Source organism: Phaethon aethereus (assembly GCF_964289735.1).
Source record: "Phaethon aethereus genome assembly, chromosome: 11".
Classification (NCBI taxonomy): Eukaryota; Metazoa; Chordata; class Aves; order Phaethontiformes; family Phaethontidae; genus Phaethon; species Phaethon aethereus.
Window position 1 is genome coordinate 20,322,375 of NC_138587.1, and position 21,219 is coordinate 20,343,593.

At 34.9% G+C, this 21,219-nt stretch overlaps 2 protein-coding genes across 4 annotated transcripts in view; one reads left to right on the top strand and one right to left on the bottom strand.

Moving 5' to 3' along the window:
• CENPP (centromere protein P) overlaps positions 1 to 21,219 on the bottom strand; it is a gene marked incomplete at its 3' end in the record, with an annotated part of 144,984 nt that overhangs the window by 105,647 nt on the left and 18,118 nt on the right. The window lies entirely within an intron of this gene.
• Positions 11,199 to 20,022, top strand: OGN (osteoglycin; the record flags this gene model as incomplete). The annotated part of the gene is made up of 6 exons (XM_082004646.1): positions 11,199 to 11,366; positions 15,686 to 15,770; positions 17,688 to 17,846; positions 18,456 to 18,658; positions 19,251 to 19,346; positions 19,852 to 20,022. 6 exons carry the CDS (start codon positions 11,199 to 11,201, stop codon positions 20,020 to 20,022), a joined length of 882 nt encoding a protein of 293 aa, XP_081860772.1.

The following is a 21,219-nucleotide window of genomic DNA, read 5'->3' on the forward strand; positions in this document are numbered from 1 at the left end:
ACATGATAGTACCAATTTTACATTACACTTTAAGTGTATGAAAACTAAAAAGCCTATATAAAATTATTTGAGAAAAATTTGTATTAGAATTTCTAAAAAGTTTCAGCCATGTTTGGCTTTTTCCTCTTACAATTTCAGTTATTTTTTGAAGCCCATCTTAGTATAATTTTTGTTTCTGATGCAACAACTAAAATATTAACAAAAAGAAAATACTTAATGACATTTTTTAATGGAAAGAAATTCCTCATAAGCCCATGAATATAACCCTTCAGAATATATATAGCCAGTGTTTAAGAATAACTGGTTGTAAAAATTTGTGGATACAAAATTTATCATACCATTATTAAGTTGTGGGTCTTTGGTCAGCTAACTCAAGGAATCTGTTCTCTCTCTCCTTCTCCTTTTCCTTATCTACATTCTGAACAGATACAATATTCATGGCACATGATCACGCCACAAATTTACAGTGCTGCAGAATGTATCTTCCTCTTTTAAAAAAAATGTTTATTAACATTTATCAACCTCAAGCACCTCTGGCTTCATGAAGGAAATGTATTCATTACTTTATTTAAATACTGTTACCAAAAAATAATGTACACTATATACACATAAATTTAAATAAAAATATATTTAACTTTGTAGTTCTATTAATAAAAAACACATAGCATATTAACCTTAGGGAACCTCTAACTTTTCATTTATTTCAGATTTTAAGTATACGCGAATAGCGCAAAAAATACAAATCTAAATACAGGCTTTTTTGAAAGGCTTGCTAAGCTTTAAAAACCCCCACACTATTCAAATATAGCATGAGTATTATATCTTTTATCACAAACTTTCTGCTTTGTAAAAACATTTATGAAGCAAAGCTTAGCTTCAGTTTTAAAATAGAATTAAGGATATTGACTTTATAGCAACTAGTTACATACATTTCTTAAAGTTTAAATACAAATCCAACTGATAAGACAGCTCTAAAGTTTACAATAATTATGTTAAACTCATTCAGATGGAACATGAAAATTGAATTATAAACACAAACATAACTCACTTTTCATTCAATTAATATCGTATCCCATCTGTGGCAAATACAGTGGTATTCTTTTTTAAAGATATTGGGGTGGTCAGGGAACTAAAGACTTGCTAGCCTTATATGTTTATTAGAGAAATCAGAAGTTATAATGAAGTACAAGATTAATGGATACCTAGATAAATACAATTTGCTCTGGTAAGACTGGACATGGCTTCTGTAAAAGCCATCATGTTTTTACTTTGCAAATCTCTTGGAGTTCTTTTAAGGAATCATGAAGGATACGGAAAAGGTCCACACAGCCTACAAAAATTTCTGAAAAGTTTTGAAGGAAATTAAGCTGCTACAGAGGTCACAGCACAGACAAATCCAAATAAAATATAAGAAACAGCATTAGGAATAAACGGTCAGTTCTTGCTGTGGTGGGAGTTTTGCAAAGGGTCTGTGCTGAAATTTATTCAATTTAATACAATTGCAAAAGATAGACAAATTGGGCTGAGAAGTGAGATGACAATAAACATTGTTAAGCACGAATAAAGAATGACTGCAGAATGACCTCAGGTTGCTAAAACAGCCAATGAAATTCAACATTGTTAAATGAAAAGTGATATCCATGGAAAAGATACTAGCTTCACATAAAAAGTAATGAAACATGACTTGACCACCACCACTCAGGAGCAAGACTTGGAAGTAGTAATAGGCAATTCAGTGAAAACACTGGCTTGGTACCCAGCAGGAAAAAAAAGGAAACTCAAATGTCGATAGTTACTAGAAAGAAATAGAGAACAAGAGACATCATGATGCCACGATAAATCCATCGCTCACCCAGACGTTAAATATGCTATTGATTTCCAAGCCCTTCAGGTAGCTATAATCTCTACAGATGGCATAATTAGAAAAGGATCAGAAAAAGGTAATAAAGTCACCAAAGGTAAGGAATGGCTTCTATATAAACAACATTGAGTAGGCTAGAACTCACTAGTTCAGAAAAAGAGATGGCTAAGGGGAGATATAGGAGATAAGACACAAAATTATGAGCTGCATAGACAGCATAGGTCTAGGGATTGACCGCTCCAGTACAAGAGCAAGGAGCCATCAAATGAAGCTAGTACATACCAGGTACAAACCACACAAACAAAAGTTTGTAGGCAATGAGTAGTCAGCTCATTAAACTGCACACCTGAGAACACAAGGGATGCAGCAGCAATTTTATATATGGTTTCAAGGGAAGACTGGATAGTAACTGTATTTCTTGGAAGAGATCCATCATAGGTTGTTAAACAGGCAAAGCACAGTAGGTAGAAGAGTGCTGAGCTGAAAATAGCTGGACAATGGAAGAATATTTGGAGAGGATGAGACAAGAATCATACACGCTTGTCCTGTTTTCGGTCTCCTCAAAGCATCTGCTTATGGACACTACTGCAGGCAGCAGATTGTACACTAACCTTTATTTTGAATTCTGCACCCAGTTCCATGTTCTGACTATCCTTGCCTGTGGTAACATGCTGGTATTGCTCTTCACTACTAGTATACGCTTATTGCCTTGATGTATTTGAATTTAAAATTTTTTTTTTTTTTAAGCACTACCAACTATGGTTATATGCCAAGGCATGTTCTAGCTCATTTGGGAACAGTATGCCTACAAGGCTCCATTTTGCAGCGTTCTGTAGCAGACACCCACCCATACTGATTCAGGTACACAAAGCAGTCTAGCTGTGCATAGCCACATAGATTTTGGTATCAAAACATACTGGCTTCATGTTTGCTCTGGTATTTATTTTCAGAGTATTATGCAGTCTTTTTAGGCGGGAAATAGATTCACAAGCTAAGAACTAAACATGCATTAAAATGCTACCTATTTTATCAGTAACAGCAAAACCTAACAAGTGTCAAATAGCTTAATTTATTTACAGCAGAGTCAGTAATTACAGAAGCAAAGCCTGATATCATTTATAACACTGTGTCTGCATTAGCAATTAAGGTGAAGCACTAGGGTGGATCAGTAGAGCAAAATGCTTGTGATGAGGCCACAAGACCCAAACTCTGGTTTTTGAGGGAGAGGAGCTTTACTTCAGACAAGCCCTAGCCACTAATGAAAATCCATTAGCAGCTGCAGCACATCAGGTGCACCCCTGAATACATACACCTGCTGGTTGTTACCTCCAAAAAGAATAGTCCACATACTTCAAAGAGTGCTGTGGTGAGAATCAAGGTGCAGTAAGCTGGGGTTATCAGGAGATTCACTTCAAAAACACACTCCTGATCCTAATTAAAACACTAACAGAAACATAAGCAGAAGCACAGCAACTGAGTAAAATGAAATCTCAGCTCTACTTTCAGCTTTGGACAAACTAATCTGAAAACCCATCTTTTCCAACTCTTATTTGTGTAAACAAGGATGGAACTTTTTTGAACTCTTAAGCTAAATATTATCAGCATTATCCAGAGTGCACAAAAATTAGCAAGGTTGTATTACAGCACATTTTGATATCCATGTAAACCTATAGGGGAAAAGCCTCGCAGATTTCTGGAAAGCATTCAGTTATGACTAAACTGTAATCCACAAAATTAAAGCTCTCAAAACTACAACAAAACTGACAAAGAGATTTTTTCACAAAGGTTACTGTAAAAATCAAAATAAAGAGAAATAATAGTAGTTTAATCCAGCTGTCTACATTTCTTCTTTTAGCCTAAAAACAGTTGGAATATATTTGCCTTTTTCCATTTTTTCATTGTTGTTGGTATTTAATACCTATAAGGCTTACTTTGAGACATTTACTTCAGTATTCTGACAATAAAAGTTACATGGATTAAGAAACTCCTCTATAGAAAACAGATGGTTTACATCTCAAGTTTTCTGACTTATTTTAACATATTCACATTCCACTGTTACAATATGAATCAATTTCCTTCTTTGTTTCTCAACTTGATCATTGCAAGCAATAAACATAGGAATTTCCTATCTGAAAAATATGAAAGAACATACAATTTTTTTAACAAGAAAATTATACACCAAAAGTCATTTTCCTATACTACTGCAAGAGTATGAACTTTTCAGCTATAAACCAAATTGTGTATACACTATTGGAAGTTATGGAACTACATAAATACACACATCTATCATATAATGTTTTAAACTATTTTGTCCAAAATTTCTATTTCTAACAACCTAATTAAAAGGAAAATAAATAATACCTTAATCTTGTAATTCATTGCATAAATTCATCATCTACAGACAAAAAAAAAAATAAACCTTCCTCTATTATAAAGCACAACACAAGAAAAAAACAGATAAATATGAAGGTTAGCCATAAATACAGAGAGTAAAGTAGATGCTATGAATAACATAAGGAACAGATAACAGGAACATAGAAGTAAAACACATATAAAGCCAGTGAGTTTTGGGGCCCTGACTCTAGTGTCCCTGTAGACACAGTAACGGCTCTCAACAAATGATGGTATCATTATAAAGAAGTAATGTCAATTCAGGAAGGACGTCTAAGTAACTTTAATAAATTGAGGTAGGTTTTGCTCTTCAGGATATAGCACAATATATAGGCAAAGTTCAAGAGAATATATGTTCAACAGATGGGTCTGGGTAAAACGCATGGTATCAGTACTCTAGTTACCATTTGTATTTGTTAATCATAGTTTGATTTCTGTTTACTATTGTGCATTATTTTAAAAATGTGCTTTATTCATTTATAACACAGTAACTAATACTAAGAGTCTGTTTCTTTTCCAGAAATGCAAGGGATAAAGGTAATGTCTTAAGCTTTAAAAAATTCTGATTATAAATCAGAAACATATGGAAGGATGTTCGTACGATCACTAGGTCATTTTTCAGCTCTGTCTGTTTTGCAGCTGGTAGCCCTAACAGTGACCTAAACTTAATCTAATTCACTGAGGTTTGGAAATAGTTGCAACTTTTCATAAAAATACTGGAGGTGTTTACACGTAACTATTTCATCTCCGGTACTTTTTTTGGTGATTCTGAATCTTTGAGAATGTTCTAAGTTTTCTCTCTACGACATGTTGACCATTTATTTTTCATTTAATACTACCTCCGAACCCTCCTCCATCCCTCAAGGATGCCTTGCAATCTTTGCAACTTTGCTTACTATTACACAACTCTTCTACAGTATCACCTTCAATCCAATTGCTGTGCATTGCTCAAGAACAAACGAGGAGACTGCTACCTCCCTTTTGGGTTCCCAAAATGAATGCAGCCCCAGCACAAGCACAGACATCAAATTGCCTTAAAACTATTTTTACACCCCTGTATCAGGATCACAACAAAAAGTAGAAGGGGATGCAGGAGTCACAGAAATGTTCCATATCACAGATACATGCAGCAGTCAAAACATACAGCTGTACCATCAGAGAGACAAAAATAATTATAGAAAGTAAAATTAATCAGGCCACACAAACAATCAAGCAGAAAAGGCCTGCATTTTAGAAAAAGAAAATGGTGTCTAGAACAACCCAGAACACTGAAGTTATTTATTTTGGGTTAAAAAAAGAAGAAAATAAACAAGCCAAACACTGAGTTCAGTTTTAACATCACATCATGCCTTTGTTCTCTTTAACAGCACCTCTGGGTTTCACTGCTTGCAGATTATTTTGTGCATGTTATCAGGTTGGTTCAATAACTACCTTTTACTCTATAAAACCTTTTCTATTATAATTATTCCAATACAGAGCAGCTTGTCAACACTTCATACAAAAGATATGCTAAGGAATATTGAACATGTTACCTTCCACATGGAGCAAAAAAAATCACATACAAAAGAAAATTCAGCATTGTGTCTAGGTCTATAAATGCCCCCAAGTCTTTAAAAGCTTGCCTAATTTGTTCCCATCTCATTCTGTCACAGACACTTTTCTACCTCAGAGAAGACACTAATTTTTGAACATTCTGGATAATTTATTCCCAGTGTTCATCAGGCATAAATAAGCTAAGCAATAATCCATACTTCTTTCTTCCAAGGACACATAAAAATAATAAAACCCAGAAACTACAGAACTTGCCAATATTGTCCTTTAGAGACTATGATACGAGATGAAAGCCAAGGTCTTTAAGCAGCTGCAAAAATACACTTTCTTTGCCTAAATATAGAACAAACCTGAGTATTTAAAAATTTTAAAATATCTCAGCTTTGGTTTATTTCATAAGGAATATCTTGACAGCAACCTTACAGCACTCTCGCTAGTGCTGCCTCACAGCCCTGTTAACCCATGCACCCCAGAGAGAAGGCCCTTTTTTTTCTTTTTCCTTCTTCTTCCCTCTACTTCCTAGTGTTCTGCCTCCCATCACACAATCACGAGTCTTTATATAGGCAGTGCCAGTCCCTGCTTCCACATAATTCCTGCAGGCACCCTGGAGAAGTAATTTCCAACCAACCTTACAGAGGGGAAAGGCTACCCCCTCTGGTAATCTGGGTCTTTGCAGGTCAACCAGTTCTCAGCATTTTGCAGGGGTTTACCAGGAACAAGATATAAGTGCCTCACACCGATAATTATCAGCAACCAGTCCTCAGATCCATCATAGAATACATCACAGCATTTCAAAGCAATGCTAAAAGAAGTACAGAAAAAGCTCTCCCCTATTATTTTTGTACTAAACTACTAAGGATTAAGTAAAAAGTGCTAAACAACAACATGGTAAAAAGGTAATTAACATGCTAGCACTTGTGAGAACTGGGTTTTGGCGAAACGCACAGAAAATAAAGAGAATTGCCCTCTCATTTCAATCGGTGTCATTTTCTCTGGCAACAAACAATAGATAAGAACTGCTTGTGGCAGCTTTTGCCGTATGCACCTGCATAATTAGTTTTCCTTAAAAACTTTTGTTTATTGAGCTGCTTTTTGAGTAGAAAGGCGAGATCAGAAATTAACTAGTCGTACTACAGCTCAGAGCAGGGCAGAGTGTATGAGGCCTCTTCAAGTGTGAGATAAATAGACTGAGCTGAACATCAGCCAGTTCAAATAATTCACAAAACTCACTCGCCTGCCTGCAAAACAAAATCTTTCCTCAGTTCCTTTAGGATTTTTTCAACTTGATTTTTTTGCTTTACTTGCTCTTGACATATAAACAGTACTAGCTACTAGATTCCTTCCCAGATACTGAAGAAGATTAAATCAGCAACACATGGAGTTTGGATAGTTAATTTTCATGTTGTTTTCCCATACCTTTCCTACCTCTGCCATCCACACCCATCCAACTTCTCTTTTTCTCTCCTAAAAGCCTTTTATTTTCATTGTCTAACCTGATAGAAGGCAACACCGAGGAATAAGTTTTACACCTACTCTGTATGCAACCCTTTTCCCCTAAAGTTAAGTTTTTCTAAAAGCAGAATCCAGAGACCAAGTGTCCCTTGTTAATCTGACTTGGATTCCCTCTACCAGAAGTTAAGCAGCATTATACTTAATTTACACCTTTAGCTACATTTCATACTCTTACAAAACAGAAATTACTAGCATTCAAATTTAAGCCAGGATCCCATTTCAAACACAATTAGTGCAATAGCCATGTTAAATGCCTAACATTTCAGGTGAAAGTTTTTTGTGGGGAAATCAGTCAGTGAAAATGAGATATCATGGGTAAAAAGGCACACCTGATCAGAAATCAGAAAGCATACCATAAACACATTATCAAGGCCCTCTTCAAAAACTGGAGCTCAATTAGTTAACAACAGAGCTCATTTAGATTCTCAGAAAAGAAACCACCTTCTAAGTACATAGATCTTCACAGCTAGGATCCAAGCAACAGATACCTATATACCAAACTTCCAAGCACTAACAATGCCTAGGAAGTACGCTCTGCTTGCCAGGGTGAATACTTCCTGCTAGCTTCCCTATTGCCAATGCATAGGAACCACATTTTTCATTTCAGATTAGACATGGCACTTCCAGACATAGTTTAGTGGGCATGATGGTGCTGGGTTGACAGTTGGACTTGATGATTCTGTGATATTGTGGTTATTTCAAGTCGGTTTGAACAAGAATAAAGCATCACTATTGCCATAAAAACCAATACTGTCCTTCCTTGTTGCAGCTATTTGTGCTATCCCCTTCCTTGTGCTGATAATGAGCATCTGTTACAAGTTCAGATAAAAACAGGTTTTATCTGAAATTATTTGTTGCTACTTTTTTTACTTCCTGGCACAAGGGATGACAAGCAGACAAAATACTGCACAGGACTACTGTATTTGGCCCTGACAGTTTAAAGTGACAGTAAAACTATACCGTAAGGTAAACCTTGATGACATCATACCAAAGTAATTACTTAACGTATCACTCTTCAAATATATTTGTAAGTGTCCATGAGTTTCACATAAGTGCTTGGATAACAGCAGTGAGTACACACATTACCCAGTGTTTTTGCGGTAAGCATACCACTGAAATCTTGTAACCCTGATGAACACAGACTTTTGACGTTTTCTGCAGAAGCTTTTACTAAAGTCTTGTAACACTACAGAACCTCTCCTCTTGCAGAGCAAAGCAAGTAATAGCTTTCTTGCATGAAGACCTCCTATATTTTCAAGACCTCATTTATCTAGTAATTTCCCCCCATTTTAAAAATTGTCATATATAAGGAAAAAACTAAGCTATTCCCAAGATATTCTAGGTACATAGCTGTGAAATCTAGGGTTTCAGTACTTACAAAATAGATTCTCATAAGAATATAACAAATATATTTAATATTTTATATCATGCTTTTCAGCTTCAATACTTAATACTTTCCCCTTAGAACTTTTATGCTTTGATTACATTCAACTATTGGAAAATGTTAGATGCCCCAGAGCCAGATAAAATCTTAACCTGGATGTTTGGTGGGGGGGTGACAGTTGGAAGGGGGTAAGTACAAGGCAGAGCTGCTGTCATGACTTCTGAAACATGCAGGAAACCATGAGGGATGGTAACGCGGTGTTGACACTGCAACTTTTTTGTACCTGTTCTCCTTCAGTACTTCTGACTGAAAGTTCCTACGTACTGCAACAGCAAACACCTTAACAACCTAGCCACTTCAAAACTTTTGTTGTTCTTATTGTTCCAGCAGAACAGCAACCAATACGTCTCAAGAGTCCAAATTCCATTATTATTGAGCCTCTTCCCTTTAGATTTCAGTTACATACTCACAGTAAAATCATTACTCTAGAGCAAGCTCCAAGTCCAAACAATGACATTGTTTAACTGGCATATGAGCTAAACAAAAAACAGTTTTATAAAAACCTAATGAGTTCAGAAAGTGGTAACTGATTATAAACTGGAAAAAAGTTTAGAGAGCAAATAGCTGTAGCCACTCTCCGATTTGCAGATTTCCTACAGGTATCTGATTTCTAAACAAGGCAGCACTTACAAGAGAATGTAACCAAATAGGTCCACTGTTTGTTCCCAACATTACTCTAGCTGACAGTACTATCTCGAAAACAATAAAAGTAATGAAAGAGAAATGCAGATTTGAATATATTCCCAATAGATTTTATTGCTACATGCCTTTTAAAGACTCAAAAATGGCACTTTGTAAACTTTCAAGCTGGTCATCTGGCTCCCATTTGTACTGACTGCCAAAAATACATAATAAGAAAAAGGAAGGGGGAGGAAAAATGCATTAGAAATCCAGAAAACTGCTGCTTGTAGTTCAGATGAAAATTCTACACCTGGACAATGTTTACTAAGTTATCTATAGAACAGACAGTACTTCACTCAAAATAAGTATTTACTGTGAAACCAATTTTTCAATAAATGGTCTAACAAGTCATTCAATAGAGCATTTAGATGTGAATTACTTGGCTGAAAAATCTCACACACACACAATTCTAAAAAGTATTTTTTGTTTCTAGAACTGTTCAGACTGAGAATTTTCCATTGCATACTTAAGTGAAACTTCTCTAAACATATACAACTTGTAATGAAACTTTTTATTACTCATAAAATGTGACTAATATGGTATACGTATGTTTTGGCTCTACCTCTGTCTCAGTCAGAAAGCAGCTGCTTTGTCTCTCAGCTAAACCATTAAACAAAATGGGTAACACATGCCTTGCTATAGTCCTCTAGTTTGTACAATGAATATTTGATTTACAGAAAAAGCCTTAGCAATTATAAAGACTAAATCACCACAAAGCAGAAGGCTACCATTTTAACAAGTAAATCAAAAGTAGGATGAGCTAGACAGACTTAACGTTTACAAACGTTATTCAAAGTACAACCCCCTGCTCCAGGATATTACCTCTTACCCTAGGGAAAGAATGCTGGCAAAGCATTTTTTACCCCATGGAAAGCACTTTTAAGACTGTCAAACTTTGAAAGAGTATTCATTTCAACAATTTGGATGTAATTCATAACTTTACTCTTTTCTCAATCCACTTTATGTTAACTTATAGGTAAGGATATCTGGTTTTGTGACAATCACAGAAGAACTTTGAATCTGCTAAAACGGTAGGTGGACTTTTTCCTAAATGTATATTAACCTAAGTTTAACTTAAACACTTAATTACAGTAAACAGGAAAAAATGCTGTGTAAAGATTTATTTTCCAAAGCATTGCGTGTGTATTTAAAATATTTTAAAGATTATGTTTGTAGCCTCCTCCCCCTGCCCAAAAAGTGTACAACCTCTAAAATATTCAGGGGGTGTTAAGTATTCTTCTCTTGCTGGCTTTCAAAAGTAAAGACAAAGACAATGAGAGATTATTGTTATAGAGCATTTAGGTTTGAAAAATCATTATTTTGACAACTGAGAAAAATGCATTTGAGCCTCACTCATTTTCATTAGTTCAGCTACATACATGCCAAATGTTTCATAAAATGCTTTACAAAATCCTCTTGCTAATAACAAAAATAACACACTGGGAAACAAGCAAATGCAATTAAGATAATATTTTCCTTATTAGTTGGAAAATGTTGTTTATTATTTCCCAGTTTCTTTTCATGTTGAGAACAGTTTTTATAATGTTAGAGTCTAATTAAAGGATATCAAGAGTTAAAAGTTGTTCCATGTTCCTTATGCGTTAGAAACCCCTGCCAACTAGTCCTCTAGGCTTTAAATATTGTTTTGACGGATTGCATTTTCATTTCCAGTCGCAAAGAAAGTATTCTCCATAGTCAACAAACGAGCAAAGATCTTCACTGGCTCAGTGAAAGCCAGATACATTGTTCTGTGCAAGAATGAAGACCTTGCAGACTACTTTTTTTTTCTTTGTCTTTGTACCTTTGGTCAATTCAGCACCACCTATACAGCAAGAATCCCTCCAGTTTTATGAGTATGATACAGATGTTACCATGGGAAGCCTGATCCAACAAGATTATGAAATGCAACCCCAGGATATAAGAAAGGTATCTTGTTTATATTATCAGTTTAATATTTTTAACCGCTAAGCATTATATGAATAAGGTGTTACATGCATGTATGCAAGATTTATCAGAGTTTTCCATAATAATAGCAAAACATACAATGATTTTAGACATGAGCAAAGCCACAAACTAAAACCACAAAAATACTACCCTTGCTACAGTCTGAGAAACCCACAGAAGACAGGCTTTCACAAATAAGACTAAAACATCATTTTAACTCTGCTGTAGTTTTGTGCCTACTCTTATACGCTTCAAGAATGGGATATACTAGCATACTAGCTCAACAGCTTGAGTAACATTGTATTAACGTAGTAAGTTTGTTTAAAAACAAGGAGGGTGATTTTATTTAGGATTTTTTTTTTTTTAATATCAAAGTAATACTTGAAACAGTACTTTTTATTGGACATAACCTGCCAGCATAAACCACAGTTTATCTTTTGACTTACCAAACTATCAAGTTTTTTGCCTTGTTTTTTCAGGGATGGGTTGTTTAGGTTTTTTTGCAACTCAACAGTTTAGCAGTCCTGTACTATGGAATGTCCAGTCCTGCGGTACTCACCTACCATATTAACACTTTCAGAATCCTAAAGGCAGCAATAAAGGCTATAGCTCATGGCACTCACCAGCACCCCCAAACGGTCACTCCTTAACGTTTTTGCTATGTGCTACACATACGTGCCTGTTAATTTAAACACTTAAGCAGAAGACACAAAAACAGAGGAGACTTAAATGGAGTGCAACTGCCTCAGCTGACAGGGATAGTTTAAAACTTCATACCTCTGTTCAGACTGCCTCTGACAGGACCTAATGATACACATCAAGAGAACAAGATACAACATTGATCAGGAAAAAAAAAAAACAACAATGATTATCCGAAGACTGGTTGCCAAGGAAAATACCACATATGCAAACAAAGTGGTAACAACTAAGTACTAATGAATTCAAGGAAGTTTTCCTTAATATTAATTGTACTTGTTACAATAACTTAGTCTGATAAACAAGAAAAAGATGACAGCAAAAGATAATTAGTAGAAGTAAAAAAAACTGCAGAACATATATAGAAAAATCACTTCTGTATGCTTTTTTAATATATTCCCAATTCTACTTAAATTATAGCTTTCCACTGTTAGACTAAGAACAGCAGCTACATTTAAATCTTTTAAATTTGACATTTGCCACAGTGATGAAGTAACATGTTTTCATAAACCTATGAAAAAGAGACCATTGAAATGACTTTTAGGTGGCTATCCACTCACAATAGAGTAAGTTTTTTAAAAAATACTAAAAATGTTAACTTTAACTAGTTAGGCACAGCACCAGATGACATTCATTACTAAAATCATTCTAATAAGAATATGCTACTGTTTCAGTAAAAAGGACAGTAAGGAGTATACCTACAAGGAAATGGTGCCAACAGATGTGCCACAGACTAATCAAAGTCTGTACTGGCAGTGCTATAAACTAGAGGTCTTCTGAAGGCCAACGGTTCTGCTTAGGATAATTCTAGGAATGCAGTCGGTCATTATTTCCATCAGGTCAGTTCTCCAATGACATGCTTTCATTGCAAAATAATAAATTAGTTCCTTATGTGCAACAAATACATCTATACAAGTTCCAGTGTTCCCAGCTGAAATCATGGATGCACAAACAAATCTTCTATTCATTTATTGCACAAATTCTAGCTCCCAGAATTTTTCAAGTGTTAACTGTAACTGAAACACATGCCAACAATTTCCTAAAATATGCCCAGTCAGAAATCTATCTTGCATGACAAATTTAACTCCTTACTGTATGCTTGAAGACACAGTTAAAAAAAAGATTTTTAGTGAAAACATCAGAAGAAATCTATTTGTGTTAGTGATCAACAAAATGAAGTGAACTTTAGTCTACTACCAAGGAAAAGGTCAGTCAAGCAAAATTTATTACAAAATTATTTGAAACCACAGCCACTCCAGTCTTGGATAAAATATTAGAAGTTTAAAACATGAAATCTTAATTTCCACAATAGAACAGAACCATCCAATTAGCTATAATCTCATATCTGAACTAATTCATTCCATTGAATATAAACTATCGGCTTTACAGACCTTTGTGTGTTATAAAGATGAATCAATTACTTTGCAAAAGTTTTTAGACGGTTAAAGTATTTAGATGTAAATTGTTAATGTGGTTTTGTGTGGGTAATTCATGTCTGTGGAGTAAAGTGCAAGAGGCAGGTGGAATTTAAGTTTGTAAGTGGGCCAATATTCTTTCAGTGCATTCCCTACATATGCAAGTAATGAATCTTCAGTGGTTATAATCCAAACAATCTTCTGCACTGATATTCCACAGCTGACCAGGAAATACTTCCAATATATTGGTTATTTGTACTACTTTTTTGGGGGGGTGGGGGGTATCTGTTGTTTAATTTTGTGGATTCAACAATATGCTGCAAATTATCAGTTTTATTTTTTGTTGACATTTCCTGCTTGCAGAAATTATTGTATATTGTATTCTGCAAAGAACTCACATGCATACTCTTTCATCCACCACATCTCAAGTAGGATATTGTACTAGAAATCTACACTTGGTACAGATATGCTATGTCAGCAAACATGTTTTTCAAACAAGTGTATTAAAAATGTCACTTATGAGCCAAACAAACTACAACAATGGAAGTGCAAGTTGTTCTATTATGAGTCCACGTACACAGAAGTCTCTACTGCCATGGGTACCTCAGCCAAGGACTGTGCCTTCACATGCCTAATCAACGTATCTTTGCAAGCTAAACATTTTTGCAGAAACCTTCTGTAAGATTTGCTGCTTGTTTGAGCGTACCTGTTCAGCTCACACCCCCCAGCTTCTCTACACCCAACACTGCAAAAGCTCTTACCCTACACAGAAGCTTCATGCTGCAACTGCTAAACCGTTGCCAGCATTCTAACATGGGTATAAACATCTTACTAGAGCAAACCAAACTATCCCAAACAAGAGGCAAAAAAGAGACATAGCCTGGATAGACAGATGCAAGGAAGAGCCAAGGGACAGATGATTCACAGGCTAAAAAGGGTCCAAAATGACAGAGGCTAGCCAAGACATTTTTCTCAGGCTTTATGTCAAGCTTGAAGGTTTTATTTTGCAGAATACAAAAATTCCCACAGTAAAGTATAAGCAAGCAACCAAATACTAAATAAAACAAAGTTAGTATCAAAAGTAGCTTGACAGATAGCATTACTTTCACACTGCCCTATAGATGAGCTGTGTGCTACATGCCTGAAGCAGGGGAGAATTAAAAAAAAAAAAAAAAATTACTTCAGTTGTGAGCACCGGCAGTACTTAAGAAGCTCTCTTGAAGAGGGCACTGTACTCCTGCCAGGGCTTGATCCTTAAGCACGTTTAAAGAAAAACATCTTCCACACCCGATAATGTACTTTTCTCCATGTGTTTTCAATAGCCATGCAGACCAAAAGGCATATTGCCTTACTCTGTCCTACAAATATTCCCCATCAAAAAAGACAATGAATGATGCTAGCCAAGAACAATTGCCACAGTCAACCTAGCCTACCCTTAACTTTAATACATGCAAATCATAGGATAAGCCACTGTACATATACTGTAATTCTAGAAATAACATGTAATTCTCTAAAATTCGTACAGTATTCAATGAAAACCTGACTACCATTTCCTGCATCTCAAAAGGCCCTTCCTCTTAAGCAGCTCGCATCTTAAAGCAGACTAAAGTGCAGTTAATGGAAGTAAATTGCTAAGTTTCAGCCAATACCTGAAAGGAACATGTTTATAAACTAATTGTGCTGCAATTGAAAAGATGCAATGACTATCTCTACAGGGAATACAAGGAAATGTTATTTTACTGAGATTATTTAGGTAAAACAAAAAACCCAAACAACTTATATTCACAAGAATCCTACCAAATTTTGCATGATATGCAAAATCATCTGTCCTCAGAACTCCAAGTTTTTGTAGACAGCTGTCACTTACATATTCCTTCCCCACCATGTAATCTACATTTTGTGTCTATTTTTGTGTCTACTGTTCTTTCTTACAGAACTTTACTTTTCTAAAGAACACTAGCAGGATCACCTTCCCTTCTTGCCTTTCAAAGTGAATAGCTCATGCACAAAAGGGATAATATATCACATTTGTCATCCAGCACATAACAGTATTTTGAAAATGAAATGTCATAAAGAGGAATGTTGTAGGAAGCTCATTTTTAGAGGACATGCTATTTCAGATCCTTGTAATACTCTGTGGTGCTTTGTTTGCTGTTCATTTTTTAAAATAACCTTTGCTCTCACACAAAGGATGGAATAAATGTTTCTCTTGACACTTCCCTAAGACTGCAAGGGGATGACAGTGAACTCAATGTACCACCCACAAAGGATACAAGTAAGTTCATTGATATGAATACCATAACATTTAAGCTCTCCAAAAGAATATATATTTTAATATGAAAATTTAATATACAAAGGATGACAAGGGATATAGAATTAATCTTTTCATTTATGAATATCTTTCATATCTCCTGTGGAAAGTTTTCTAACTTCTGATGGAGCAGGCTGAAAAAATTTAAAGAATCCTCAGGAAAACTCCTAATAGACAAAGCACAGCTTAAGAATCTTTACAGACTTACCCAGTCATATTTGCTCTAGAGATGTACCCAAGTTAAATAAGTTACGCAAGACAACCGAGAATAACAAAATACACACCCCAATAAGTTCCACAGTTTAACGAAGTCATGATGAGATATGGTGTCCTTAAATTCCTTAAAATAGATTTCCTCAAAGAACTGGCTATTTTCACAGTTCACATCTGATGATCTGGGAGATCAATGGTTAAAATACATCAGGAACATTCTTCACTAGCCTACGTTCCTACAGGATCCAAGGTATATTGTCCAGCTTTCTCCTAGCTAGCCGCAACGATTTCTAAACGTGAAAGGAACAAAATTTTTGTCTGCCAAACAGAGCGTTGAAAAAGAGACACACATACTTTGGGTGTGTCTGTGACCTAAACTTCCAAAAATAACTGATGATACAGCAAAACCACAGGAGTGTCAATCAAAGTTTTAATCAAGGTTAGTTATTGCCAAATAGCATCTGTCAACAAACCCTCATCAAAAGTGGAACAAATCTGTAAGAACACTAGAGCTTCTAGTCAGAGAAGCATAAAAACTGTTGCCTTTTAAATAGTGACAACATTGTTTCACAACCATTTTCCATTTTCTACACTGTACCATATGACAAACAGGACACTAAATCAAAAAAGGCAAATGGGGTAGAACTCTGAAGCCTAATAAATGGTAATGTTTACAAAGCTAAAGCTCAAAATCTCAATTCCATTCTCTGCAGTACCTCTGTAAGAAAAAACAATTACTGCATTATACATACTGGGTGGCTTCCCACTATTGACTGGCTATTTCTGTAAGTCTTCACTGGTTGCAGAAGATCCCATTTTCCTATGTAGTGATAACAAACTACCTAGCAGTAGGATACTACTCTCTGCACTACAGACAGACCAGTTTGGAAGCTAGCCAAAAATCTCAGTCAATCAAATAGCAGTGGTGACAAAACTGGACTCAAAGTCGTATTCATTGTAAGTATTTGAATATAGTGGTCATACAAGATTAAAGCAAAGCAGAAATTACTAACACTCTACAAATGTCTGCAAGGAACAGGACAAGCCATAATGGGTCTAAACTGCATTTAAAAAGATACGGAGTTTCTCTCACTACTCAAAATAACAGATATTAAAAACCTCAGTAAAAAAATGGAACAGATTGCCTAAAGTAATTATACAATTATCATTGCAGGAGTTTTTATTAAAAGGATTAGACAAAACAGTAGCTAGGAGCTACACAAAGTATACATGACCCTGCCAGAAATTCTCTAATGCAATTACATAATCAAATGTGTGCACTGCCAGATGCGTCTCCTGCATGGGTTTCTTTTCAAAAGAATGGTTCTGAAGATGACATTTAACATGGTCACGGAGTTGGCAGTTGTCATATTCACAACACTCTAAAGCAATTATTAAAGAATGAAACTGAATTCAGATCGATTAACAGCATTTCAAGACATGTTCAGATAAGAACAGAGAAAATACACAGAGAAATTATGCATGACAAAAAGAATACAAAATTCAAAAAAGTTCAGAATATTAAATCTTTTCAGAACCTGATGCGAGTAGAATTTTTAAAATAATCTAATGAAGGGAAGTCCTAAAAGATACTAGAGAAAATTTTATTTTGACTATTCAAGCTTAAGTTAGTTGAGTAACTTTTAACTGTCTTAAATTTGCTTTCAGATTTACCTACTTGTCTGCTCTGTGTGTGTTTAAGCGGATCAGTGTACTGTGAGGAAATAGACATTGAAGCTGTACCCCCACTGCCAAAGGAAACAGCGTATCTTTATGCACGATTTAACAAAATAAAAAGGATAGCCGTCTCAGATTTTGCTGACATTAGTAAGTATGTTCAAATTTTAATTTGTTTACCTGATATTTGAAGTTCTCATCCCGTAATTATATGCCAAGATTACCAAAATACAATATATTTTATACTTCGCTAGTTTTCATTATGTGTATTACTTATTTAATTCAATGCTTGCATTAGAACAGGAACCGTGAAGGCAATATGGAAACTTTTTTTGGCCCATATGTCCATCTTAATATTCCCACACAATCAGAGAAAGAGCAGATAGCTAAAAATAATTTTTTAATCTACATTCCAGCCAGTCTTAAATGACCAGGTACTATTTTTCCTTCAAATGCTCCAGGGACGCCTCTCCCAGCTATCTCACTCTACAGCATGAAAAGTTCTATGACTATCTGAAATCATGTCTCTAAGAAAAAAGGAAGGATCCAGAGTCTTTTCCTCCCTTTTTTTTTTTAATTCGAGACCACAAGGAAATCCAAATGTGGATTTTATCCATATGTTAATATTATTTAGATTTGTAGATCACAATTTGGATGGTGCAGCCAACAGTATAACATTTAACATAGACAACTATATACGTTTCACATGCCATGTAATTATAAATTCAATATTTAGATTTTCCTTTCTTTTGTGTAAAGCTACCTTGAGAAGAATTGATTTTAGTGGAAATAGGATAGAAGAAATAGAAGATGGAGCCTTTTCTAAGCTTCTGTTATTGGAAGAACTTTCTCTTGCTGAAAATCGACTTATAAAACTTCCTGTTCTACCTCCCAAACTAACAACATTTAATGCAAACCAAAACAGAATCAAGAGCAGAGGAATCAAAGCAAATGCTTTCAAGGTAAGTAAAAGACAATAATTTAGGTAACCAAAGTAAATAAAATTAGTAAGCAGACTACCCAGTATACCACAAAACTAATTTTTCTGTATTTCTGTAATCTAAGAAACAAACTACGAGAAAGCAGCTTTCCAGCTTTTGTTTCGTGTTTACGGCACTTTGGAATAATAGTCCTTTGCACACTCATTCTCTCATGATGTCCATATAAAAAAAAAATTTTCTATGAAATATCTTACCTAATTCCTTTCTCTCTTACATGCAAAGACAAACCCAATTCAGAAACTGATGGCTGAAATACAGTTCCAAGGACCACATAAATACTAATGAACACGGATATAGCTTCATAGTGGTCTCAAGTTTTATAACCAATCAGCTGACATGGAAATTTCCAAAACATAGAAGGCCTGTTCTATGAGTTTCTTGATAGAATAGAATTCAACATTCACAGCAAAAGGAATGTTTCATGTTAGATCACTTTACAAGCTTTCTATGTGATCAGAAAAAAAAAAAATACTTAAGTCTTGTAACAGGCACCAGTTACTTAACCTCAGGTAAATTAATATCAGCATTAATAATCTGTCTTTCTTTCCATTAGAAGCTGACAAATTTGGCCTACCTCTACTTAGGACATAATGCACTGGAATCTGTGCCCCTTAACTTACCGGAAAGCCTGCGTATTCTTCACCTTCAGGTATTTTTGAAGTATTTCCTTAACATTGTTACAAAGAGCCTCATTAGTCACACACTTCAAAGCAAACCCACTGTCTTTTAAAACAGTTCACACTGAAGTTGTTCTACAGTTGTCTAATGCTCCTCCAAATACAATTTAAAACAATTTACCTCTAATCTGTATAGCCACAACCATACAGAAGTTCAGAAGTTGTTTCTTAGCTAATTACCATGCAAGAATTTCTCAGTAGTTTCCATACAGCAAGGATGGGAAATGGTAAAAATAAGCAATAATCTTTTATCAACAATACATTTCAAACATCAGTAACAACCTCAAATTGTTTATCAGCTCATTGATTGGCTTGAAGAGACTTGATTCCTACAGATCTAAAGTATACACAAATCAATCCAATGACAATGAAACGGGAGGGTAAGAAGAATAAAATTGAAGTTTGAAAATTCAACATTTATGGGTGTGTATATATGTGTGTGTGTGTTTGTTTATAAAAAATTGTTTTCTTTTGCAGTACAACAATATTACTACAATCACCGATGACACATTCTGCAAATCTAATAACACACGTTACATCCGCACAAGTATGGATGAGATAAGGATGGAAGGCAATCCGATCCTCTTGGCAAAGCATGTTAACGCTTTTTCCTGCTTGAGAACATTGCCTGTAGGAACATACTACTAGCCACTACTTATGTAATTATACATGCCAAAACTTAAACATGGTAACAAAAGATCCTTCTTTTTCCTCTGTTTACATGCTTATATCCTTTCCCTTACCAATGCCATTTTCCCTGCATATCCAGAACCTTTTACTATGTTGAAATGTGGTTATCCTCTGAAATAACTATTTCAAAACAGCCATTTTATTTAGTAGTTACAATGCCACCCATGCTTTCAATCTTTTCTGTTAATGAAAGTGTAAAAATACATATATGCACACACATATCTTCTCAACTTTTATTTCACCACATATTCTTTACATGTAGATAAAAATCACACTGTGATTGCTTGTTCATATTCTTTGCCAGTACTCAGAACAAGCACTACATTTTACCTTCAGATAAATTCTTTGCGCAAGCTACAGAGGAAAAATACATCTTAATTCCAATCCCACTCACTTAATCTGAAATTAAACTTTTTCAGTTGACCTTCAAGAGTGTACTGGATGAAGTTGCACACAAAAGAAAGTCATGTTTTGAATTAGAACTTCTCAAAGCTTAACTTCATTAAAGCTTCCTTAAAAACTTGGTTTACAGAAAATGAGAATAATTCCTATTTAGGCTTAGTATACCAAACAACGTAGCAAGCGGAACTTTTCAAGGATATGTTAAATCTCCCTCTACTATTTTGCTTTCAAAATAATCTAAGAGTCTGTGTGTGTATATTGTGTATGTATTTTATTTTTACACAAGGTATTTTTAATTGAAATATATAAATTTTGCTCAGCTGTACTCACCAGAGTCATTTTTGCAACACCAGTTTCACATTTTAATACAATGGTCAAAGTACAGCATAGTAGGACTCCAAGTATCTTTGTTATTAACAGATGATGTAGACCAAGCCTTGTTCCACGGCTTTTTCTTGATAAGGAAATGCGACAATATAGTTAACAGCAAAGCTGAATTAACTTTTTTACATGTAAAAAGTAAGATTTCAGCTAGATGTCAGTGCAAAGAAACAGAATTACCCTGATAAAACAATACTTTCACTCATTACGGAAAAATCAAATCAGATCTTTAAATTAAAAAAAGTTGATTCTATCATTAACCTAAAAACAGTGTTCACTTCAAGCATCATTTCACTCAACTACTGTAAACCATGCAGCATATTAAAAACAAAAATTGATGTGTACAGTCAGTTCCCCTAAAACTAAACATAA